This window comes from Anser anser (assembly GCF_964211835.1).
Source record: "Anser anser genome assembly, chromosome: 9".
Classification (NCBI taxonomy): Eukaryota; Metazoa; Chordata; class Aves; order Anseriformes; family Anatidae; genus Anser; species Anser anser.
The window spans coordinates 23,838,052-23,864,268 of record NC_139729.1 but is presented as its reverse complement, the minus strand read 5'-3'; the positions used below and the strand labels follow the sequence as shown (position 1 = coordinate 23,864,268).

Below are 26,217 nucleotides of genomic sequence, written 5' to 3'. Positions count from 1 at the left end.
CATAAAAAATTCAAAGCATGGATGCCACATTTGTTTTAATGTGTTTCAGTTCTGTGAATTTATATTCCCAAGCTGTGACAAAAATGCAGATAAACGGGCTGTCTGGGCTTTAGCAACTCCAGCTGCGATTAAACCAGGGAACAGAAAATCTTGAAGAATGGCTCTGTGATGATAGGAAACAACCCAGCTAGGAGCATAAACTCAGTGTAAACCTGGTTCCCCTTTGAAAGCATTTTTGAGAAAGCTGCTTACAGGCTAATTCATTCCTCTGCTCCCATCTTGTGCTTTGCACAAAAATGAAGATTAAAAAAAAAAAAAAACACAACAAAACCAGAAAGATACACCCACCCAGGGTGGAAGCACAATCCCAAGAAACTGGCATAGATGTCAGCTTGGGTCAGTGAAGACAGAAAGCTGGTATTCTTGTTTTTCATCCTGCAGCATAACCCCTGTCTCCTTTTGTACACATTACTTGGCACTGCAGTATTTCAGCAGAGCACAGGAGCCGACTGTGCTGCCAGGGGCATGCAGCAGAGCCTTCAGCAGGCTCCAGGCAGAAGGCAGTGCTGGCATCTCTGTTTTCCAGGGGGCAAGTCGGTCACACAAGTACATCAGAAGTGATGAATCCTTTGCTTTATAAAGGGACATCTTACAGCAAAAGCCACCTCACCTCTGACTCTGTTGCGCTCGCTGGAGCCAGCCTGGGAGCCTGGCTGGGAGCCGCCCTGGGAGCTGGGCTGGGAGCTGGGGGTGCTGGAGCTGGAGGAGCTGCCGCTGCTGGTCCTCTGCAGCGGGCTCTCGATGATGGGCTCCGTCCTCCTCAGGTCCGGGTTGCTGCGGGAGCACAAAGAGAACCACCATCAGCTGAGGCCACAGGGGCTTCAGGGCTTTCCCAACTGACGGACAGTTGCACGGTAAGAAGACACCTCTTCTGATGGGGAAGACAGGGCTGAAGTCTTCTCCTCAGAAGCCACTGATCCTGCAAGCCTTACTGAAATCCAGGGGAGCTGAGAGACTATGCAGAATTAGGCATCCAACATTTTCATGGAGCTGGACAACAGCCATGAAGAAAAGATGGCTAGAGCAATTTTATTCTCTTCTTTTGCCAGATTTGGCAAAAATGAAAAGATTCTTTGCTCGGAACTCCCTTTCAGCCTGCAGACGTACAATGCTGGAGTTATCTGAATTAACCACCAATATTCATTATAACATCAGGAAGCTGCAAATTGCTGCTAGCCAGAGAAATATTTATTGTGAAGAACGTATCTCAAATTTGCAACAAGGCTGCAGATTACTTTTGCCACTTATTCACACTTGCCAATTTTCATGGCTTCACTTCAAACTTGCATAAGTTATCCACTTCAGGCATTTTGCTCCTTGATTTCTTTCCCCCCTGTGAACACACAGAAGTCTAGAATAAAAAGCGTCCTTGATACACAAAGAGTGACTAATATCTCTCAGGGTATCAGATGCCCTTAGGAAGCTAATTCTTACTTGGCACTGAGATGACATCAGAAGACATGCTCACGCAGAGTTATGCAACTTGTTTTTCTATAGTATTTCTGTTAAGTGATCTTATAATCCAAAGTCCTGTTAAAGATGTATAGAAAATGTTCTCCAGCAAGCCTAATTAGGACCACGTGTACATAAAGATCACACTGTATTGCTGCCACAATGCATAATGCCTTTGCAATCAGAGGCACCGAACGTTAAGGACAAGGTGTGCGCTGTGTGCACAGTGCATCACTCAGACCTGTTCAGAGAATGACCAGAATGGGGCAAATTTGTGCAATGCCCCGTTGCCATTACTGGGTTGTTGGCAAAATTGTTTGGACGTTGTCTGGCATTAATATTATATAAAATCACTACCTAGTGTTATCTTCCATTGACACAGGCAGGTACTAAAATGATTAGAGCAAGGCAGTAGCGATCCGTGCCTGGAAATATCCCCCCAGTTGTTCCAATTGGGTAACATATAAAGAATATTTTTAATACATTTACATTTGTGCATGGGAGGAATTAAGCGCAAATAGAAGAGGTATTTTAAAAAGAAAATTGGAGAAATGGTACATTAGTGTGAGAGAAATGAAATGTGAAATCATTTCACCGACTACTTAGTTTAATGGAGAGGGCAGCATCCTAATCATTTTCAATTTTCATCAAACTGAAGGCTTCCAGCTCATGCTGTACAGCTGACGTGTCCTTAGCTAAATTAACTCATGAAAAAATGTATTTTAAAACTTTGGCAACTAATGTATTTACCTGTACTGACTAGGACTGGGAGATTGAGGGAAACATTAGGTGACCTTCAGCTTGAATCCCGCAGTCTCGCGCTATCCCTTTTACTTTCAATACCATTACATACTAGGACTGTGCAGGCCAGTATCACGCCACATTTTAAATTGTCCTTCAGGCTGCAGCTAATTAAAAGAACAACATTTTCAAGAATTCAAAATGCTTCAGCCTTGAGCAATAGATGATGAACAAAAATCCGTGACATGAATGTTTTTTTCTTTATTTTAAGAAAAGAACAACAAAAAAGATGCTTTCTCCTTCTGTTAGCCCTGCCAGCTACGTTAAGTTGATGCCTGCTGTACCCAAGTTTGCTGAGGCACAATGTGGGTTTTGAGCTGGAAAGAAAGACATATGCTGAGAACTGGTTACAGTGAACAGCATATGGCAACAGCCATCCCCGTGTCTGCTTCCTGACCTCACCCTAACAGGACAAGACAGGAAGAAGAAATCAAAGAGCTCCATCACGCAAGGCTACATGCAACACGTTTATCCTGAGATTCTCCTGTTTGATGTTTAGAGATTTGCCTACGCCACTTTGCAAATCACAGACAAGCTCTTGCATGACTAAGCCATGTTTTTTCGATCCCATTCTGAGCAGAGCCTCTTAACTTCCCTGCTCATTTTCAACATGTCAGGGACAGCTCTGCCACGGGCTTCCCTAACGCACAGGGAAGAGGTCAGGCTGCTGCTGCAGTGCAGCATCCTGCCTCAAACTGTGAGTGTGACCCCAGGGAATGCACTCACACACAAAAACATACCTGAGCTAAACCTGGTGATGGTAAGAGGAAGAGGGGAAGAAGCTTCAGTGTCATTACTTCTCTCTCATTCCCAGTCACATTTTAACATCACTAGCATGGGAAATGGGAAAGGCCTTGGTCCCAGGAGGCCAAAAGGAATTTAGTCCTTGATACACACCTAGGGAAGAACTGGCTCTCACCAAGCTGTACCAGTGCCTGTCCCCCTGCACACTCCTTGGAAAATTTTCCTATCTGGAAAAGGTGAGTAGGAGGAAATTTGTGGTACGTACCACTGAGATCTCCCCACTAGCTTACAACTGCACAAGTCTCTTTACAAGCAAAAGGTGATTTCTGGAGAGCCCGGACCTGCTTTCACTGAAGAGAATGGCCAAATTCCTGTTTGACCCCACAGCAACAGACACAGCATCCAGCTACAAACCCTACAACGCCTAGGAACATCTTAAGGCCAGCTCAAAGGGAGCGATATCTCTGGGACTCCAAGCACTCACAGACTCTGGTGCTGACACAAAATACTAATGAATGCAAACCCAGCTCTCCACGGCTACAACAAAAGCATTGCAGAACTCTTGTTTTACACTAGCTGGCAAAGGGAAAGCTGAAACCCAGCCATGCTGCAGGCACCCTACCAGCCCAGTGGGACCTGCTCAGGCTCCCAGCCAGGTGATGCCAGGAGGAACGCAGGCAGTTTTATGCCAGGATCACTGCTGCCCACCACACGTGGTGTTCCTACCTTGCCCGGATGGGCTGCGAGCCCAGCCTGGGTCCCAGGGCGCTGCCGTTGCCCGGGGAGTTCTTCCTCGCCAGCGCCGGGGATATGGAAGTGGTTCGTTGAGGCACCTGGAAGGAACGGAGACGTTCACCATCACCCACACATCTGAGAGACCGGCCTTTGGCAGTTCCATAAGCTCTGATTTATAACCGATTTCCCGCTGAGAGATGCAATGTTTACGGCAATTATAAAATACCAAGCTCTCGGCTTTGACAAGGCACAGGCTGAGCCAGAAGGGAGCAATGAGCACCGCAGCCCTGCTGCCCCCCGTCAACTGACTTCTCTAAATGTTGAACATACGTGTGCACATCTAACAAAACCCAGAAATGGCACTTTTAAGGTAAAACTCAGAACGAAGTGCATCTCAGAAGCCATGGTGGAGGTTTTAGAGTCTCTAGTTCAGACATGACACACACCATCAGAGAGAAAGTGTTGGCTGCTGGACAAACAAGAGGATTGGTAGCAGAAAGGTCCAAACAGAGCCACCTGAGGCTCTCATTCAAACCATGTAACCTGTTTTGAGCTGAGCCAAGCCTGCTGGTTGCCAGATGCTCCAGGCAGGACAGCTCACAGCAAATGAACCTTCCAGAAACCCAAACCACAGCCTACATTTGCTACAGCATGTAAACCCAGGCACATGGGGCCAGGCCACCAATCCCCACGCCTGGAAGCTCAGACATCGCTGCAGCACCACGTGGAAAATCAGCCAGCACCGGAGGCTGGCGTGGGAGGCACGGCAATACTCACCGTGCAACACCAGCCATCAACGAGGCCAAGGGCTCGGCAAAAAGGATTAGGCATTTTTTTGGAGGACAGACACACAGTAACGTTAGACAAGGTTAAAAGGTTTAGGGAGAGAGGAGCTTTGTATTGTGCAGCACAGCCAGCTGCAGTTGATCCCACTAAAAAGCCATCTCCCCTCTGGGCAGGTTACTCGACAGTCAGGACCCCCGCAGTTTCCGTTACCTTCCTCTGAAGCATCCAGTCCCAAACACTGGCAGAAACAAGACCCCAGACCACAGAGAAAGCTGGCCCCATCTCACACGGCAATCCTTTTGTTCCCGGTTAGAAACGCATCGACGTTGTTTCAGTCAGTAAAACGTGAAGTCAGACTCCTCGTGTGCACGACTGCCAACACGCCAGCCCTAAGCGTGAAACACCCCTCGAGGTGGTGACCTTCCCACAGCCCGTACCTTCCTCAGCTCAGGGGGAAATTCCGTGTGGTGTCAGAAACACCCTCCTCGCGAGGACCAGGTGCTGCGGCCCCACTCACTAACACATTACTTTTAATTAGAAGAGATGCCGTTCTTGGAAGACTCAGTGCAAAAGCAGCACCACACACTGCTGTTTTCGATCTAGGCAGTCTTAAACTGCAAGAGACTTTTCAAAATTAGGTTAAAGACCTCAGCCACCTTTCTGCACTACTGAGGAGCAAAGCATGCAAACAACTCCTGGAGCTGTCAGCTTGCTTCTCTGAGCTCAGCACTGATGCACCTTAACCCTTGGTGGCAGACAGAATGGGAATATCACTACCATCAAGCGACACACCACAATGGGTCCCCTGCACAGAGAGCCTTACCTGGTAGCTGGTATTTTTCTCTTAAAAAATGCAAGCCGCTTGCTTGTTAACGCACAGAAAAACTGCCTCTCAATAGCAGACAAATATTATCTGCCTCACTGTAACTAATCAATTTGTAATAATTTTTGTCTCTCGAAAAATCCTCCCAGGCTGAGAGCTGATTAACTATGAGGGGCATTTTAATGGCCAAGTTATAATTCATCCAAACTGGAGGTGTATAAACAATGCAATTGAAATACTGGTCCAGGAGAGTCTTAATTAAAGAGGTACTGCCAGATGCTGCCATAATGTCAATGAAGGTATAGAGCTGCTGGAGCCCTTGCAAGTCTTCCATCAAATATTGATTGCAACTGGAGGCACGAAACTGAACTAAAAGAACACGTCTTATTATGACAAATTTTATGTTCCTATAATTCTATTTAAACAGAAGGTTGTTTTTTTTTTTTTCCTAAGGAAAGGAGAAATTGATTTGTTTTGGCCTCTGTCCGGCCTCGAGAACCTTCTTTGCTGGAGGGCAACACTGTTTTGCAGCGCTGCGCATGCACCCAGAAGCTGCTCCCAGGGTTGGTACTCGCCATGGAGCCATGGGGACACGCTTGGCCAGAGGTGCTGAGCGCAGAGCAGGAGGAGAGAAGCAAAGAGGACTGGTGTCGGCCCCGTCCTACGGGGACCAGCTCTGGGGTTGCCTCTTTGACGTGCTGAAAGCGAGGAGCGATAGTGTTACCTTTGGTGGAATGTCTTCCTCCTGCCGTAACCAAGAACTTCGGTCAAACTTTTCAATGCGAGGGGGCAGAGGAGGGTTTTCTGATGTGGGGTCCGAGTTCTGCCTTGGCATCTCAGTGCGGTGAGAGGTCACCGTCAGAGCCTCCTGAAACCCAGCCATCCCCTTTGCAGGCTGTTCATGCAGTGACTGAGACCCAGACAAGGAGCTTCCTTGGGATTTCACAGTGACCAGATGTGGAATCTAAGCACCAAGTCAAAACAGAACTATCAGTACAAAATGGAAAAAAGTGAATCAAAAAAAATTTTAAAAATTTGATTTTTAGAAAAAAAAACTGATTAGCACTTTGGATGCATTAAAAGCCCCCTTGTTTTGAGATCAGCACTGCCTTGGTTTCAGGAACTTCTGACTTGTATCACTTCAATGCAAGATCGATTAAAAATCATGCTCACACAGCTCAGAACTTTAAAATCAAGCAATGCCGCAGTCAGAGCCATGTTTCAAGTTCTGACCATCTCTACACAGGCACTGTGATACGGCATTTACTCACAGCAACACCGAAGGAGTGAGGGCAGGGTGCCCCCTGGCCAGCTCACGCACGCACCCCGTGCACCCGAGGCTGTGCCCGCCATGCGCTCAATGTCAAGCTCCTATACCTGTAACTCTACGGTTGTGCTGATGATGTTTGGCATGGAATTTCCTTGTTAAAAATAATAATTAAAAAAAAGAAACAATAATAAATAATAATTAAAAAAAATCTTCAGCAATTCTGAGGCATAGATGGCTTAAAAAATATCTTGAAGCATGAGTTTCTACAGGTCTAGGAACCCTTAGATCAGTTCTACAGATCTAAGGCTTATGAGTGAAAGGAATGCTGACATTTCCTTTGGACAATCTGAAAAATCCACAAAATTGGAGTTCATGAAATCAGAGCTTCTTCTGAGAACCCTACAGTGACTCTCTCCTTGATACAGCAGTTGTAATTTTTACTTCAGAGAAGACATTACATTTCTACGTATATTTCTATTTATACGTGGGCGTGCATACACGTATATATTTACATGCCTGAGTTTCAAGCAGCTTTTTCATTAGTATTTTATTGTCAAACAAAAGCCTTTATAGCTGTTGACAATATAGGTCACCAAAAAGGCCGTTGAAAAAAAAAATTCAGACTTAAAAAGAACTCAGGAAATGTTTGGTCCATCAGAGACATTACTGCGATGTCTGTGAAGTGGGGTTTTATCCACTTCCCAATGGCTATGATGCACACACAGTGCACATACATTGGGAAAAAAGAGCTGTAAGGGCTCTCCAGTAGGTATTTTGTTTAAAGTTGGTGTTGTCCTGCTCACCTACAGGGGCACATACCACACGTGGATGGCACTTAATGGACACATTTTCCTATAGAAAGCCCACCTGGATGTGGAGCAAAGGCTCTGTACTTCCTGAAATGCCTGCTTGAGTCTGCAGATCTGCAGGAGCACTTCCAGTGGCTGACCCAGAGCCAGCACTGATGCTCCAAAAACATTCTGTGGAAGCCTACTTACAGACCTTGTGACTGGGGGTCACTTTTAAATAACGATTCCCCTCCTCTGTGACGGTCATGGTGATCTATGCCTTCTCCAGATGTGTTTGTGACTGATGTTAACTCAATGGAAAACCAAAACAAAACCTTGAATTAAAGTGACAAAGAAAGCAAAACCTCTTTCTGATGATCCCCAGCATCAAAGTGTCCCAGGTCTTTTGTCCCAGACACTGGGGTTTTAGTCCTTTAATAAAACAGATCCTAAGAGGAGGAGAGCGACTGCTGCACTGGACCAGACCAGCGGTTCCTCTCGGTCCTCCAGCTTGTTTCTGGCAGTAACTAGTACCTGATGCTTCAAAGGAAGGTATAAACCAGCATGATGTTTCTAACACATGGAGGTGATAGGAGGAACCCACTCATGAATGTAGATGCTACTCTTACAGATATGCTTAAGGCTGAGAAACCACGGAGCAAGACACTATTTTAATCCAATGCTTTTCCTTTTACCTGTCCAGCACCCCCAGCATCCTGGGTGCTGTGCGGACGCCTGCTGGGGGAAGCACCATTACCTGTGGGTCCACGGGTCTGAGCAGGGGTGGGGTCCGGGCTGGCTGCACGCTGCTAATACTAAAGGACTCTGATCGAGGAGGCAGGTTGGGGTCAGAAATCCTGTTGGCCACCTTGTGTGGCATCGCCGGGGAGCTCTGACGGTTGAGTCGGGAGCGCTCCTCCACCTGCGGCACGAGAGGAGGAGAGTGGGTCACCCTGCAGAGCCACCCGCCCTCGCTTCCAGGGAGAGGATGCTTTCCTGCTTATTTGCTGAATTCTGGTTTCATGGTTTATATGAAAACCCCAGCTTTGATTTGAACAGCATGGCTGTACAGGGTACTGCGAGTTTTGAACGGGCACAAGAGGGGTCCCTGCAGCCCTGCCACATTCACCAGAAGCTGAACGCAGCTCAGCTTCCAGAGACCTCTGCTGTAAGCAAACAATACCATTAGGAAACCTACAAGGAACCTCCAGCTTCTAAAGGATAAGAAAGCCCCGTAAAGAGACATTTCTAATTGAAAACCAAGGTATGCAAACATACAGGGAGCTCTTTTCTCTTCAGATGTTTCAGGGTGTTGTATGACTAGGGAATCCTCGTTACCCAGCATTGTGCAATAAATGCGTTTTAAAGACTCCAGCAGGACTACTTTTATTTTTTAAGTGCATAATTCATTTCAGAATATGAAATGGAAAAATAAAGCTCCAAGAAAAGGCAGCATGCCTCAGAGAGGTGTCTCTAGGAGATCATTTTAGAGAAGAAGCTCTTGCTTCTTCACAAATGTGTCTTTAAGCAAGGGGACCCTTTTCCCTCACCACCATAAACACCACAAGGAGTGCTTTTGTTTGATCTGAATAAAAGAATAAACATGGCAGCCAGGAAATGGCTGCCTTTGATCTAGATTTAGTGAGTCTGGCATCTTGTCATGTACAGAAGGAAAAAAACAACCCTCTATTACTGATACAGAAATAAAAACAAAGCCCACTGCCTTCAGTTAATCTTGATGGAAATTGAGTGGTTTCAGGTAGCCCAGATATACACGCAATCTGGGCACCACTGCAATTAGACTGTATGCATTGGTATTCATACAGCATACACTATGCAGAATTTTTTGATATCTCAACTAGAAATCTGACATATATTTTCATTTACATGTCATTAATGTGTTAAATACCCTTAGCAGGTCTTAGTTCTCCTAGTTACAATGTCATGCTGAAAAGCAAGCCATGAAACAAGTTAGCTTGGAAAGAATCACAGCTCATTGTTAAGTAAGTATTCATGAAACAAAAGAGCCATTATATTAATAAAAATGAATCCTCTCCTCTATCGGATGCCAAGCAGGAGCCAGAGAAAAATTTAGGTAAGAGATTTGTGTTATGGACTCTTTCTTTTCTAGCCCACTGTGACCAGCTGGGCAACTCTGTGTACCAAGAGGACTTCATAGCTTCCCCCGGGCACTGCCCACTGGCAGTCAGAGGCTGTGCAGAACTCAGTTCAGATGCCCACAGGAGTGGATGCAAGGACAAGCAGAAGATCAAGGCGGGAAGGAGAACTCCCTATGAACAAGGAAGCAGCTGCATGAACGCTAGGTTGCAGGCTCGGTCCAGTAATCTGCTTATCAGCCCAGCCTTGGCACGGACACCAACAGCCAAAGATGATGCCACTGACAAGGAGCAGGAGCTCCCTGGCAGGCTGCCAGGCCATAATGCGCGGCTGATTACGGAGGACTTCAAAGCCTGCGTCGGGGAGGCAGCAGGAGAGTAACGAAACGGGGATGTCTGCGTACTGGGAAGGAGAAAGGCACTTGGTTTTCCCACTGCCAGCATCTCCTCGCTAGCACTTGGTTTCACCAGCACAGCAGACGATGCTCTTGGGACTCTCCGGTTGTGCTTCATGGAGCTTTACCAATTTCACCATTAAGCAGAGAGGGGAAAGAGCAACACTGTGCAGCGCAGAGCTCTGTAGGAATCCATCACTCCAGCCCCAGCCATCTCGTGTATAACTCAAGATTCCCCTCAAATGGAAAACATCCCTAGCAGCTCTTGCGCAGGTCCCAGTGGAAAGCTGCTAACGTTTTAACACATAACTTCAAAGCAAAAGAATTATAAAAGCCACGGGGACTGATGAAGGAGCTCACGTGTGCTGGCTGCTGCAGGGAACAGCCAGGCCTGTGAGGCACTGCCGAGCCCCCAGAGTGCTTTCCTGTGCTGCAGGGAACGTGTCCCCCCCCTGCTCCTTTACACATGGCCATGCATGGCACATATCTGCCCCAAACTGTCCTTCAGCTGAACGAGCTGCCAGTACTTTGTCACTGAGAAGCTGGGCCTGGTTATCTGCATCACTTTGATCAGCAAATGCTGGTCCGCAACAGAAGAGGCAGTAATGGAGAGAGCTGCTAAATATAGTACCGCTTACAGTGCTAACGAGATGTCCCTGGCTGGATCATCAGAGGGTCCCAACACGACGTCTGGAATGGCACAGCTAGTCCTTCATTATGAGAAGGGATTCGTGTGGGTAAACAGACCGGACCTGGGGCAGCACTCAAGCTACACCCCAAGTTAACTTGCAGTGGGTAAGCCTTCCCACTCACAAGAAGGGACAGCAGATGAGGATGCGCATCCACACATGTTGGCGGGGACTATTTTGATCAGACTGTTTTGTGTGGCATAAAAAGAGAAACCCTAGAATGTGCTCCTGGGAAGCTCCGAATGATGACCTGCAGCCCAGCCCCTAACCCAGAGCTCTGCCTTCATTAGCAGGCCAGTCCCTTAACGAGGATATGGTGAGGCACGACGGCAACGTGAGTAGCCACAGTGTCACCTTCATGCTTCATCCCATGTCTGCAGGGTCTTGGAGTCATCAAAGCCAAGTTCAGACCCGTGAGGTCCCGTGAAGACCCGTGAGGTGGATAAATAAGTTTATAAAAGAGAAGTATGAAAAATGGAGAGGGTCAGAGCGGAAGGAGAGCTCGGATTTGGTGATCAAGCAAAGTAGCTAAATTGTGCTAAAAATGGGACCGTGTGAAGTAGATAAAGCAGGGTATGGAGGAGAGAGGAGTAGTGTGGGGGAGTTCCCAAGGGTGCTTTGTCAAGTACATCAAACTACTGCTCCCAAGAGCATAAAGATGGCACAATCATTTCTTTGAACGTTTTGTTAGAAACTGGACAGAATGGCACAGGTGAAGAATAAATGGTTTGGACAGCTAATCGGCGGAGGCTGGAGACGTTCCAGAACAACAGGAAGCCTTGTCTTTCCTAGGATTTCAGCAAAGGGTAGGAGGCTACCTTCTGACACTCTTATTTGCATTGTACAGTTCCCAACGCCCCTCTTCAAGTGGTACATCAAAAAAAGACAACTCTGCCACAGAATAAAAGAAGAGGGCCTTTGTGTTTGAAATTGAAAGCCAAACCCAGCACTTTGCTCCTTCATCCTAAATAAAGAATAAGATTCCTTTTTATAAATCTTTGTTATAGTTTCAATGACAGTGCCAGAGGTACTTCAGCAATGTTCTAGATGATTTATTTAAAACTAAGCAATGAAAGGCAGAGTTTACTCCCATTTCCCTGCCTGCTACTTACTCTTAACACTACTGCAGATACACGAGAGACCCAGTTTTACAAAAAGCCGTACAGGCACCACCCAGGTGGAAGCCTCTCCTACCAGAGGCAGCCCAGTGCTGTGTTGTGTGGCACATCTGGCCTCAGGCAGGAACATCTTGTCCACCAACCAAGCCTCTTCTTCCACATGAAAGGCTGGAGAATGATCCCGCAGCTCTGTGGAAATATGTTTGGTTGCCACCAAAAGACTCTGAAGACTAAATCAGAAGGGAATGAAGGAGGAACCAAAGGGAGAATAAAGAGGTGCTAAGAGTTTACCACCTCTGCCAGGACCAAAGGGTTCCCGACACTTGGCAGCAGAGCAGTGGTCCTGCCCAGTAAGAAGAATGGGCGGGTTATTAAATGATCTTTTGGCCCAGGAGTAGGGTTACAAAATTAAACCAACTAAACCCAAAGAACTTCAGAAAAATTAATAACAAGAGTGGGCACCAGTCTTACTGGAACCACCACAAAGAGATTAAGGACAAAGAAAGTGTTTTCAACATGATCCTGAAACTGCACTGCAGACAATGCACATCTTCATCTTTTCAAGACTATTCAGTCAGGCAATAATTAATATTCAAGATCTCACAATTGTTATAACAATTCTTTCTTTTTGTTGGGGAGAAAAAGAGAATCAGCAGTGTGGCTTGCACTCCTGAAAATCATGAAAGAAAAGCAATCCCTATAGATAAAAAGTCCTTGGCATGGGAGAAAAAGATGCCTGGTCCCTGTTTGATTATGGAAAGCTGAATTAGCACTCAGCAAGGAACCCCTGCACAACTACCTCTCCGCATTGGCAGGCAGCTGCCCCCTCTGCGGCAAGCAGAGCAAGGACAGGAATTTCCTGGGCTCCTTCTTGGCATGTCCGTAAGTACCTTGCTATGGCTGAATCTCTCCAAGAGACTTCCCCTCCTTGCAAGCCCTCATGGAAACACACGCACCACCGTGCTCCTTGCTCTTGCCTACCTCCTTGGCCCATGCTGGTTTCTCACTGGCATTTATCCCTTCTTTGTAATGGTAGAGTGGTTTCTTCTCCGCTGGCCTCTGGTCCTGCCGCTGCTGCTGCTGCTGCTGCTGCAGGGACACCAGGTAGTCCCGCTCCTGCTGGAGCTGCCGCTGCAGCCGCTCCGCTTGCCGCTGCTCCTCCAGCTGCTTGCGCTTATACTCCTACCCAGAAGAAAGCACAGTGACACGGGTGCACGGTGCCTGGCGAGCATGTAAACGCAGGACAGCAAACCGCAGGTTTATCTGCTGGGATGGAAAATTGGGCCCAAGTATCTGACAAGCTGTTTTCTGGTAAAGCTCATTAATTCTAAAGACTCTGGAGACTAAGCTGTAAAGCATCCCAGAGGAGAGGCAGCTGGGAGGACGTAGCCAACAAATTCAGAGCTTTAATCCCAGCTCTGGCACTTTGCAGCTGGTAGATTTCTGTCTCCATTTTCCACATAGGAGTGGAGGGTGGTAGCGCTGCCTCACCAGAAAAACAACTTGCTGATGGCTCAGACATCTGCACAAAAACCTGTGCAAGCCGTTGCCACAGAGCAGCCATGCAGGGGAAGAGCTCACCAAGCAGCCCAGCCTGCTCTGAGGCCTGGGGAACCTCCTGCCCTTCCTTTGTGGGAGGGTGGCAGGGACACGCTTTGCGAATGTGGCCACCGAAGTCCCTTGGTGGCTGTGGTGCTCCCCAGGAAAGGTGGGAGGCACCTTGGGGTTTTTGGCTTTTGAGAGTCTGCAGATGAGGCACGTGGAAATTTGGTCTGCAGAGGGACATCACTGCTAAGCTGCCGGGGGAGACTTCAAATCCACGTCTGAACCAGAAGGTCAGCATTGACATCCCTCGGCCAGGGCCAAACAGAAGCCAATTAGATAAAATAATGTTCTCACGGGGCTTGTAAGTTGCTATTGATTTCGCCCAGATTTTTCTGGATGAGAAGAACAAAGGATCAATGCAATGAGGTACCAAACACCATCAGTTCATGTAAAACTCAGCCAAAGCCCAGTTTGTGGAGCACTTTGTAGGGTTAATTTGTTGTTTGTGGCAACGGCTGCAGAGCAGAGCCAACTGTATGATCTCCCTGAATCCCTATGGCTCTGTGAGGTTTAATTACTAAATCACTAACACTTTTTGAAAGGGCCTTTTTAAAAAGCAAGGGCTTGTGTGAGGGTTTTGCTTTTCCCTAAATAAATTCAATAGGAAGAGAGACAAATAATAATCCCTGTGGATTAAAAGAAAACACAGTGAGAGTAACAGCTAGCAGAATTAAAAAAACGATCATTCAGAAAATAATTAAATTAAAAAAAAAAAACAACTAAATAGAAAGCATCTAGAATGCAAACAGCATAAGCATTCCTGTGAGGGAATTAAAACACAAACCTTCACGCAAACCATTAAAACCCGCATCGCGGCATGGGTTTGCCCGGCCATTGCAGCTCCATCCCACTCCAGCATGCTGCGAACAGCCACAGAAGTGGCATGGCAATGAACAGGGACGGACCGTGGCCTCTAATGGAGGCCGAAGCACACCGCTGCCGCAGGCACGGGCACACGGGGAGGCGTGCATGGCACGGGGACGCGGGGGCTTGGCATGCTGGCGGCAGGGCTGGGGTGGCAGCAGCGTCCCTGTCGCAGCCCACTGGCACACACGAGCCATCTGCCATTTGGCATGGCAGGAGGCATGCGGGGGGCACGGGCGCATGCGGGCGGGAAGCAGCAAGTGAGGACAGGGCCTCCCATTTACCAGAAGTAGCGCTTGCTCCTGCAACAACTGCTGCTGCAGGATCTCTAACTGTCTCTGCTCCTCCTCTAACTGTCGCCTGATGTACTCCTGGAGGCATGGCAGCAAGGATCAAAGGAAAAAGAGAGAGAAGGTGAAAGAGACAGTGTTTCTCAAGAGGAAGAGCCTGTCGGGGGCACGAGGTGGGCACCCAGATCCATCCCACCCGGGAGCTGGCACTGATCCATCAGCCTGGGCACCCTCCAACCCTGCCCGAAGAGCCCAGGGCGTCCACCGCTCTACAAGGGGCTTCTGAGGGAAAAGAGCTAAAACTGCTGGGAAACAGCAAACATTAACTGGGAGCAGCACGGAACCCCACCCCAGGGATGGGAGGAAGGGAAAAACCTGCATCGAGTGCCTCCAACCTGTGGGCAACAAGTGGATCCACACAGAAATCAATTAGGACAGTGGGAAGTGACACACGCAGCGCTGACAATTAAGCAATTTACTCTCAAGTGGTGAAAGCGGCAAAGAAATATAAGTGTTTATGAGAAGATGGGCCTTTTATCTTATTAGACTGAGAGGTGTGCACGTTGAGGCCGACGGCCCCGGGTCGCCGCGTTACCTGCTCGTGCTCCGCGCGCCGCCGCTCCTCCTCCCGCCGCATCTGCTCCTCGTAGTGCCGCCGCTGCTCCCGCTCCTGCTGCTTGCGCAGCTCCTTCTCTCGCCTCTGCTGCTGCAGGGGGGACAGGCACAGGTCAGCTGCCACACGGCGCCAGCAGGAGCGTCCCCTCGTCTTGCAGCCCAAAACCACCCGAGAGGCCTGAGGGGGGCTGTTGGGAGAGCTACAGCCCACGGGGACGGCAACACGTCCCTCTTTTATTTGCTGAGGCCAAAACCTAACACAGAAGACCCAAAATCCAAGGGTTTTCCCTTTTCTTGATTCTTACCTGTCAGTCATGTTATCTGCTAAGAAAAATAAGGCTCTCAGTCAAGTTGTTTGAAGATCAAACTGCTTTTTATGAGAAGGGCTCACACATTTACAGCCTCTTCCCCGGCAATCGATACAGCTTTGTAAGGACGTGCTGCTCCGATCCCCCTGCAACTCTGCTCACTGACATGGGAGAATACATGCTCGCCACGTGCCCTACTGAAAATAATGAGCTATTAACAGGCTGAGCCTCCTGTAAACACAAAACAAGCAGGATGGGGACTCCTGGTCTGCGGGCCACAGAGGTGGTGAAGGGCCTAGAGGGCACGATGCATGAGGAGCGGCTGAGTCCCTTGGTTTGTTCGGCCCAGAGCAGAGCAGGCCGAGGGGAGGCCTCATGGCGGCCTGCAGCTCCCTCACGAGGGGAGCGGAGGGGCAGGCGCTGAGCTCTGCTCTCTGGGGACAGCGACAGGACCCGAGGGAACGGCATGGAGCTGGGACAGGGGAGGGTCAGGCTGGGGGTTGGGGAAAGGTTCTGCACCCAGAGTGGTCAGGCACTGGGACAGGCTCCCCAGGGACGTGGTCAAGGCATGGAGCCTGTCAGAGCTCAAGCAGCATTTGGACAACGTGCTCAGACACATGGGCTGATTTTTGGGTGGTCCTGTGTGGAGCCAGGAGTCGGACTCGATGATCCTTGTGGGTCCCTTACAGCTCATGATATTCTATGATTTTATGTGTCCCTGCTTGCTCAGCTCTGTAATGCCTTTGTGAACAGCAGTCTGGGGTGTTTTGCGGTGGCGATCATCTACTACCTGCTCTGGGGTGACCCACGCTTCCGATGTGGATTACATGAGGGAGACAGACCTTCCTTCTTTCTTTGTGAAGATACAAAGAATGGGACTCACGATTTTTCTCCCCTGATAAGCATCTTCTCCAAGGCAGGGACCTGCAGACACCCGAAGTGCTCTGGCATCTCCTGCTTAGGAGCAGGGGTTTGGGAGCGAGCCATGGGCACTGCCCTAGGGATGAAACCCACGGGGCAGCAGGCTGCTCCGCACCGCCACAGCCGGCTCATCAGCAGAGGGCACTCAAATGCAAATATCTGCCAGCAGGGACTGCAACCGCCTAACTCATCTGGTAACTCATCCGCTGGGTGCAGTAACGCACATGCAGCACTCACTGGGAGGCAGCCCACTGAAGCATAAATCACAGCCTTTTTCCCCCCTCCCCATTTTTTTTTTTTCCATCCGGACATTTTTGCCACTGCCGACATGCCGCAGCTGAGCAGACTGCCAGGGCAAGGAAGGAACTGGAGGGATTTAAATGCCGCACGGTAGTTCGATCACACGGAGGTCTGGAACAGGCAGCTGACTACAGAGGCTCTGCCCAAGGAGCTGGCTGAGCTATCTGGAGGTGAAAACGCATGTACTTTAAACTGGTGCTGTGCAGTAAACCTGCACTGTGTACATAGATGAATTTGGTATCTGTTATCTACAGAGACATCTATCTGCAGATATGTCTCTATATAGATATGTAGCTATGTATTTATAGATAGCTATCTATACATAGATGAGTATTTTAACAAAAATGCCCCCACATTGCAATATATGAAGGAGTCACCGCCTGTCTCACACCTCTCCATCCACAGGTTACATCCACAGGGATCCTGCACAGTGTCTGGTGATTTCCTCCAGATTAACACTAGGGCTGCAGCACAGCTTTAGTGCCATCCACAGCCATATTTATCAGCGCTGCTTAACTCGCCTCAGGGAAGGAAAATCGCACTAAACCTGAAATAACCTGCCAGCTACAGACTCTGTCGTGTCCCACGCCACGCGCGCTGTCACACTACCCACGGGATGCATGTGTTACTCTGCGCGTACGCATGTCCTTGTCGAGCGCAGCAACGTATGGCTGTTTTTATGCTTTGAGCTCTATTCTAGACAGGAGATGCACCGGGACCTAACAGTGACACGGGATTTCCCAGCTTCACCAGCTCCTGCCTGACCTCCTCAGATGAATGCTGTGGAGGTCACTGCTGCCATGCGTTCAGACGGCCCCGAGGAGCACGGGTTGAATATACCCTAACCCAAGCTCACAACTGCAGTTGCATCACACTGGTTTGGCTTGGGAGGGAGGAGGGGCATTTTTTTTTGTATTTTTTATGTTTTTGCTAAAAAAGCATGCTGCTGAATAAAACGCATAATGGTTGTGTAGGTTGGGCTTGGCTGGCAGGAGGCAGGGGACTGAATGCCACAGCTATTTCTCCGATAAAAATCACCCGATTGGTCTTTATCCAGGAGGCACACAAAGCCAACTCCCTCCAAGAGAGAACAGAAAATGCCGTTCCCAGGAGGGAGCTGAGCACTGCCATCCTTCCAGCCAAACGCACACCCCGCCGCCCGGTGAGCCGGCCCCGTTTCTGGCCGCTCCTGAAAGGCACACACCTCACCGCCAGCCCCCTGCACACCTCAAAGCCTAGACAAAGCCAGGAGCTGGGAACTGAGTCCCCCAGGTGCCGCCGTCTTTTGGAGCTGGGCCAGCTGCTCCTCAGCCCCCAGCGATGCACCCACCTCCCCTCCACCCCTGTCTGCTCCTGTGCCCACCAGCAGCAGGATGACAGGGGACCCTGTCTGAAGTAGGACTTTAAATCTGCAAGATGCAGTTGAAAATTGAAATGAAAGATTCAAAGAGCTCTATTTGCCTCCTTTTCTCCCTGTTTTCTGCCCTCTCCCTCCCACTGTGAGCGCACGCTTCCCACGTTTCTCCAAGCCTGCAACTACTGTGTGTATTTACACTATCCAGATTTATTATTCATGCAAGGCAAGAGCACCAATTAATTAGGGCTGCATTTATATAACTCTGCAGGTAAAGCTATATGTAGATGCTTGTAACCAGAATGGGATCTTATTTGTGCCGCACAGGAAATGACAGGTTTTAAATATTGATGAGGGAAGACAAACGAAGGCAAAGCCCCCAGTGGGAAGGCCCTTGGGGGTCCGGCATGGAACAAGGACTTCAAAGGAGCAAGCTCTCTTTGCTGTACAGGACGCGTTTAAGGAAGAGCAGCAACGGGAGAGCTGTTCAGGGTTAAAGCCTCCCCACGAACCACGCGGGCTCTGCGAGGCACTAACACCCGCAAGATGCAGCTCTCAGAAACCTCAGTGGCTGCTCCCAAGCAGAGCATGAGGCAGCAAAGCAGTGGAAGGGGAATTCCAAGTAACAAATGCAAACAAATATTCTAGGTGGTTGTGTTGTTGTGACAGGCTCATTTATCTAAGCCACCAGGGAAAGAGTGACTGTGCCTGGAACATCATCTTCCCTGACACACCAAGCACTGGAGCACAGAGAGGTGTTTTCCACTGGTAGAAAAACTGGGTCAGAACTTCCTACCACCGCAAATGGGGATGGGATACGCTCTGAACCACTGCAGGTTTTGTTTGGGTTCATCGTGAAGGAACATGACTGAGACTGTGTGCAGGAAGAGGCTCGTGCTTCAGAAACTATGAGGTCTGCAGGCTTTATAAACAAAAAACTAAAGAAATGTAAGGCTTAGTGCACACCTGTAGTATAGGAGATGCTGTAATACAGCTTCCCTTGTATACGGGCATGCTGGCTGCTGCCAGGATCATTGCAGTGCTACCACGAACCCTGTTACTATGAGAATGTTGTCCTAATGAAAACGTTCCTACAAGCTGTACGACACCTGCATATGCACCAGAAAACAATAAACAGAATTGTAGCTAGCCTAAGTTTACCTGTAATTAATTTCTGGAAACCTTTTGCATTGCTTTGTAAGCACTTGCAGTAGATGGGTAACATCTAGCAGAGCTGCAGCAAGTTTTTATCCACTGAACCTCCAGCTCTGTAGCTGCGCTGGCTGAAATGTCACATGTAAACAGCAAGGTGCTTAGATTTGCCTTGTGCGTTCCCTGTAAAGATCTGACCTTTGTTTTCTGCCTTAAAAGGAAAAAAAAATCCACAACACGACACAAAAATGAGGTTATGAAACCTCCCCTGACAACATTTGCCCACTGTTGCTACGGGGTCTGCAGAGAGATTTGTCCCGCAGTATCCCCAGTGCTCCCGCCCAGGAGATGTGTTATTCCTCGAGCTCAGCTGGCATTTCGGTGGTAAACCTGGTGCAGCAAGGCTCGTTCTGTGCCAGCAACACCTGGAGAGTCTATTAGGGGACTATATATATACGGAAAGACTAAAATACATTCAAGCCAACTCGCCATTCTGCATTACACAAATACTGCTTTCCTGAGTGCTCTCTGATCTATCGATACTCTTCAGTTCCCTAATTTTTGTGTTCTTGCAGTTAGTTCTGATGCACAGTTTGAATTCATCACACAACAAACTTTCTGCATGAGGGATGACAGAGCTGCAATCCTACTCCCTGTGATCCAGGGAAGATGAGCCTCAGCACATCTCCCTTTTGCCTACAGCCCTGCTTGCTTTCCTTCTAGAAGGAAAGCAAGGGCCTTTGGGCCCAACACTTTGGATCAACACATTTCTGATCTAAACCGGAAAATGGCTTGGGAATTGCACCGTAATTCAGAGCAACTGCCTCTCCCCCAGTCTGCACAAGCGAGCAGCTGGGGAGCACCTGTAACCTTGGCCCTGCAGCCCCGCGGAGCCCTGCCTGCACCCTTACCACACACCCCTGGCCCCGGGGCATCCACTGACTTTCTGCCAATCTCCAGCACAAGTCAGCTCTGAGCATTTTTGAGCTTCACCTCCTTCTAAGTCAAAGCTTTTGGTACTGCACTTGGGGCCAGCTGACGCACGCAGTCAGCCTGACCACGTCCGTGGTGTTTTACTACGAGTCGGAGCTCTTCCTATAAACATGGTACCATGTCTGGCAGCATTAAACAGGCTGACCTAGGTACCCCAAAAGCCACCAGCTCCAAGTGTTTATTTGTCCCAGCTGCTTTATTGGGTTTTAAAGGTCAGCTTTTTTTTGAAAATGTAGTAATCTGAGTCTTCCACTGGTCCCTCTTCCCAGAGATCTGTGGGTACGGCGCTGCCCGTTAGAGGTATGGGCACTGACCACACCGCATCTTAGTCAGACCGTGAAGTATCACAGAAGAAACCCTGGTCCCATTAACCAGAATAAATCCAGAGCCGAGACTCAACAGCTAAAGTTAGTGCAAAGCTACTGTGAGAAGAGCCAGAGAGGCCAAAAGGAAACCGCCTGGCTGCTGCCGAAGCGTTCGGGTACCGCTGTGATGAGCCCGAGCCGGACCAGCGCTGCTCTCTGGAGCAGAAATGCAGCAAGAGAGCAGCAGTGCGCTGGGTGCCTCCGGGCACTGACCTCGATACCGAATTCGGCACAGCTGTGACAGCCACCGTCTGGTAGCCTCTGCCCGGCCACCAGGCCCACACCGCCCCGAAATGTCTGGGGAGAACATAAATACCAAACTACAACCATCGCTGGTGCCAGAATTAGCGGCAGGAGCAGTCTGACCAAGGACAGGCTGCCCTGGGACGTGAGTGCCACTGGGTGGAGGGGACGCCCACGCTGCTGGGGACACCGCAGCTGCCAGCACACAGCCCCCTGCTCCGTCCTAATCCTAACTGATCGTGCTGGTGGCTCTGTGCTGGGCCGGACAGAGGATGCCTTTCAGTTACCATCCCACTGTCCTTCCCAGTTGTCCAACACAGCAGGAGAGCAAAAATACCTTTTCTCTCGTGGCCTGCTTTGCTCCAGCTGAAATCTCCCTTTCAATTTAGATCTGAACACTGTAAGGCAGCTGGAAAGAAGGTAATGGGCAAAGAGCCCAGGGGGCTGTTAGAGTCATTGGAAACAGAGGCATTGATTTTAAATACTGGCCATGGTGGCTTTAGCTTGCAATGACATGGGGGAAAGGGCAGAGCAGGCTGGGGCTGTGCCTCGGCAGCCTGGGGCAGAGCTGCCAGCTTAGCGAGGGGATTAGTCCTCCATCAAAACCTGCCTGAGGAGCGCAGGCAAAGAGAGAGAACAATTTTCTTCTATGTGAAGAGAACATATTAATACAGGGGCAAGTATTGTATTCATTACAGGATTTCAGCTAATCTGGTGTCTGCTTTTATCCTGCTGTTGTTCCACTTCTGTACTGCTTCCAGCAAGCACACTCTGACAATAGCAGATCCAGGCTTCCTTACGATAGTCCTTAGATAAACATTTATCGGTGCAGAGGATTTCGGGGTGCGTGCATGTGCAAACCTTGTCATCTCACCAGCTTTGTGAACCGTGCAGGAAGCAAGAAAAGCCTAACTTGCAACGTATTGAACACAGAACGCTCTGCACACTGACAACATGACAGACCTACATATTTACCAGACTGAAAAACACTCAGCCTGTGCTTAGCCAGTGCTGGTTTTCGCCTCAAAGAGAGCCACAGCAGGACCACCTTGACAGAGGGCCACACATTGCTCACACATCACGTGCAGTCAGCTGCCTGAAATTCCTTCTCATCTAAGCTTCCAGCCCAGGGGCATTACCCGGCCCACAGGAACCCAGTCTAGGGAGACCCAGGGTAAACAAAACAGATGCTGTGGCTCAGTCAAACTAAGGGGGTGGGTGCTCTGTTGGCCCATTTACTGCAAGACTTTTTTCAGACATATTGGTGACCTCTTCAGAAAGCTAATTTAATCACCCTTAACACATAAAGCCTTCAATCAGATGTTTGGGACGAGCTTGTGTGAGTCAATGGGTCTCTTTGACCAAAACCACATCAATAAACTACAAGCAAAAGAAAACCCCTTATTCTTTTGTGGACTTTTACAACCCAGGAACAGTGAGTAAAGCCAAAAGCGAGCACTTCCTTACAGAGCCAGGCCGTGCCACTCACCAACACCCAGGGACACCCAGTGAAATACTGCAGCTGGATTTTAAATGGGGTGGATAATTTTATGACCAATCGTATTTGTAGCTGGTATGTTAAGACAAGGGTAATGAAATCTTATGCTTCGGGGCACAGGGATCGTTGCTCAAGTCAGGCAGGCATCTGCTCCTCCCCCAAAAGAGAAACTGTAATTGGCAGGGCTAAAAGGACCAAGGCTGAAATTAGGGATTAAATGGGACATAAGTGGTGCATGGATGTGGGGAAAGGGTGAATGGAGTTTTTCAGCTTCTTCCCAAGTACCCCGGTCCACAGCAAAAAATAAAGACAATGAATGTGACAGACATCTGTCCTGAGTTTTGCCCATGTGTACTGAGTACAGCTATCACACCGATACAGGACTAACTGTGCTCAGCAGTGCCAGGAACCCTTCTGAGGTTGGTATTTAAAGGGTTTCCTCATAGCGAACAAGCTCTGTTACCTCCACAAGGGCTGGCAACACTCGCGTGTGCTGAGGAGAGCAGCTGGAGGTAGGTACACAAAAAGCACGAACAGGGGGTTTTGTTCAGTGTAACAAAACGTCTGAGTTTACCAACCACAAAGGTTAGGAAATGATTGTCAAACAGGCTGAAAGCAGCCACCGGGACCTGCTACCAGAAACCCCGCTGCTCAGCTCCCCGTATCGGCTCAAGGCTGGCCAGTTACCTCCTCTAGCCTTCGCCTCTGCTCCTTCTGCTCCTCGATCCGCTTCTGCCGCTCGGCCAGCAGCTGCCGCTTGTGCTCCTCGTTCTCCCGCTGCTGCTGCTCCAGCTGCTGCCGCCGCAGCGCCTCCGAGCGCTCCTTGTTGGCCAGCTGCAGCCGCAGGAAGTCCCGTCTCAGCGTTGACTCTCCGGGCAGGTTTAGGATGGAGCTGCACGGGAGAAAAGCACCACAGAAGGTCCCATGCACATCCTTAAGGCTTCTTCACATGCATTCATCTGTTGCGACCCTCACTCCCATGGCTGTGCACCCCCAAAGCACCCAGGCATGCCCGGACAGCAGGAATGGAGGGAAGGGGGTGCCACAAGCATCAGGGAAGTGCAGGAGGCACTGTGCCAGGTGGAACATGAGTTTCACAACATCTCAGCACCCTCCCTTCCTTTTTTTTTTCTTTTCTTCTTAAATAGAAGCCCTGAAGAAGACAAGATGTGTGGACGTATGTCCTGGCAGGTCAGCCCAGACCACAGAGCATGCTTGCTCTACTTACAGCTCACTGACAATTTATTTGCTGAAGATTTCTTTTACAGTAAGTTTCTCACCAAAGTCCCTTGTGCTGCAGTGGCACGCACTATATTTAGCTGTTCACAAAGCACATTTAGCATGAATCATTGCCAGCTATTAAAATACTACATTATCTCAGGGAAATAATGGAATAATCTGATACTAATTACAATGAGACTGAAAAATGTCATAAAAGAAAGTTCCAGATCTATTGTGCTTGCAGCGTCACTGGGAAGGTTTCATGGTGAAAAGTTGCATGGAAACAGGGAGGCAGATACACTTGGATATAAGGAAGCACATTTTCAAGAAGCTTCTTTAATTTCACCCCACATTTTTCCACATCTAAATACCCATAGGGGCAGTTCCTTACAGCACAGTTCAGGCGAGCATACCCATCTGTGTGTGAGCAAATGATTCTGCACGTGAAAGCTGAGCTCTGCACATCCAGTTTTATATCCCACAAGCTGATGTGTGCAAGCAAGGCCTTTTGCACATGCAGCCCATGAAGAAAAAGCTGCAGGAGCCTTTCTAGACCCAGACTAGCAAATACAGGGTAAGAAAAAAGAGTGTAATTCCTCATCAATATGACTGTGCTGGCTCTGCTGAATTATGGTCAATATATTTAACGAGGTAATTTCTGCAGCAGTTGGGAAAACATCGTATGAGAAAGAAAACAGCACTACGGCAAACCAGAGTGGTACAGGACTGGTGTAAACGGGGGGCACCTGCAGTCCATGCTACGTTTCACAGCAGGAAGGGATGATGCTGATGCATCCCGGATGATCTGCATCCCATGGGCACCCTGCCCTGGTACCCACGCCATCCCACCCTGCCTGCCCATGTCACCCCTGAGAGCACAGCAGCTCTAATGGCACGGAGCAGGGCTGCCTACCAGGGCGCAGCATACCAAGGGGACCTGCCGCATTCCTGTGACAGTACCGGGCTGCACTGCAGTCCCACAGCAAATGAGGTATCCGGGTCTTCTTCCCAGGCTTTCAGCCAAGGTGATCTGCAGCATCAGCTTAATTCCCACCCACCACCTAACAGGGGGAATATACTTTGTTCTGCCAGGGAATGGGACTCAGTGATCAAACTGTCCTTTTTCCATTTCTAGTTCATATGAGCCTGTAATGCAAGCCAACTTCACACAGAGTTAAAGAGACACAAGGGTAGAAACAAAATGTTAATTTTTACCTGGGCTCTCCAGAGTCATTCTCCTCCTCCTCCTCCTCGCTTCCACTGTACTCGTACTCTGTCTCATCTAGGAACATAATTGCTTATCAGTGCCCTTCACTGGACTCATCTGTTTTTCTGATGGCTGAAAACCCCAGAGCTCTGAGGGAGAACAGAAAACTCATTTTTTCTGGCACGAAAAAGAATACCCAGCATTGTTTCTGTCCACTTGCTGATGTTAGGGGGGCTGCAAGGCCGGGAAAGCTTTATTGGTCTCCCTGGCGCCTTTCATGCTCGGCATGCCAGAAAGAGGGCTGCAGTCCTGGCTGCAGTGGGCGACAGCCTCCAGCAATCAAGAACTCAAAGCAAAGACGAAAAGTAACCATAAAATAAAGATATACCCCAATGCAGCAAAAACCCTCTTCAGAAGAGTTCTTGCAAGCGAGGTGCACCACAGGCAATGGAAGGTGGGGTTTAACTATTGCTCTGAAGGTGAGAACTTCTCTCTCCCTAAATATATGCTCTTCCTATGCAAACACGTATATTTTCCAGGCAATGAAGACATCTACATAAAAGCCCAACTGCAATGTTGTGCTACACACTGTGATTTCTATTGGGATATCATCTTTATCAGATGAAGGGGATGATAGTAAAAGAAAGGCTTGCGTTTATCCAATTACTCTCCATCTCTAGGGTACAACCTTCATTTGCCAGACTAAACACATTTAATACTTCACTAAGATCCAGCTTTATTGTTTTGATTATAGTGAAATCTATTACAAGGGGCTGGAAGGTACACATGAAAAATTAATATTGCTACCAATAAGAAGGGAAATAGCAATATATATTAATTTGTTGAATTCTACAAATGAGCTCTCAAATTAAAATTCAGCTCACAAGCAACAGAGTACTTTAACAAGTTTCTTCAGCTATCTGATCTTCCTTTCAGAGGACTTTGATAGGGCCTGGAGAGTTCACTGAAAACATTCAGTTTAATAGGTTACTGCTAGTCAATGGAATTGCTTTGGGGCAAGGGTCTTATCTGGATGTTCATTTGCACAACTCTGCTCGTCGCTGGTGCAGCAAAAATGTCACGCAGATCAACAGAGTTAAAGTAAGGGACCTGGGAAAATTCAGCTTAGCAGTTTCTCCCTCCCACACGTTTATATGTAGGTACACACACGTACATTTTATACAGACTTTTGAATGAATCAAAGCTTAAATGTTCCACGTGGAAATTACCACCTGGACAAAAAAGACACTATTTTTCGTCAGAGAAAAAAGATTTAAAAACACCAATTAGCTCTAATGACAATCACCTGTAGCCTTTATGAACATCACCTGTTTTGTTACAGATACTTATTTTCATTTCAGCTCTGGTTATGACTGAGAGGAATCAAACCAAACAAAATAATTGGACCTTACAACCGTAACAAGAGGGTTCACACAGGACGACCATGCCTACTTAACTCAACCTGTTTGGGAAGAAATTTAGCCACCTGAGTAAGGGAAACTG

The 26,217-nt window shown here is 48.5% G+C and overlaps 1 protein-coding gene across 5 annotated transcripts in view; it reads right to left on the bottom strand.

Annotated features, from left to right (window-relative positions):
• The window catches only part of TNIK (TRAF2 and NCK interacting kinase), a 157,118-nt gene that overhangs the window by 25,654 nt on the left and 105,247 nt on the right, over positions 1–26,217 (bottom strand). For 3 of the 5 annotated variants that reach the window (XM_083847906.1, XM_083847908.1, XM_083847909.1), the window contains 9 exons: positions 24,723–24,789; positions 22,974–23,178; positions 15,133–15,243; positions 14,532–14,618; positions 12,760–12,960; positions 8,217–8,381; positions 6,126–6,365; positions 3,784–3,890; positions 671–834 (listed from right to left, as the gene is read on the bottom strand). In XM_083847906.1, the coding sequence (XP_083704032.1) occupies positions 671–834; positions 3,784–3,890; positions 6,126–6,365; positions 8,217–8,381; positions 12,760–12,960; positions 14,532–14,618; positions 15,133–15,243; positions 22,974–23,178; positions 24,723–24,789 (1,347 nt within the window). The remainder of the gene's footprint in view (positions 1–670; positions 835–3,783; positions 3,891–6,125; positions 6,366–8,216; positions 8,382–12,759; positions 12,961–14,531; positions 14,619–15,132; positions 15,244–22,973; positions 23,179–24,722; positions 24,790–26,217) is intronic. The other 2 variants (XM_083847910.1, XM_083847907.1) reach the window with 2 other exon arrangements.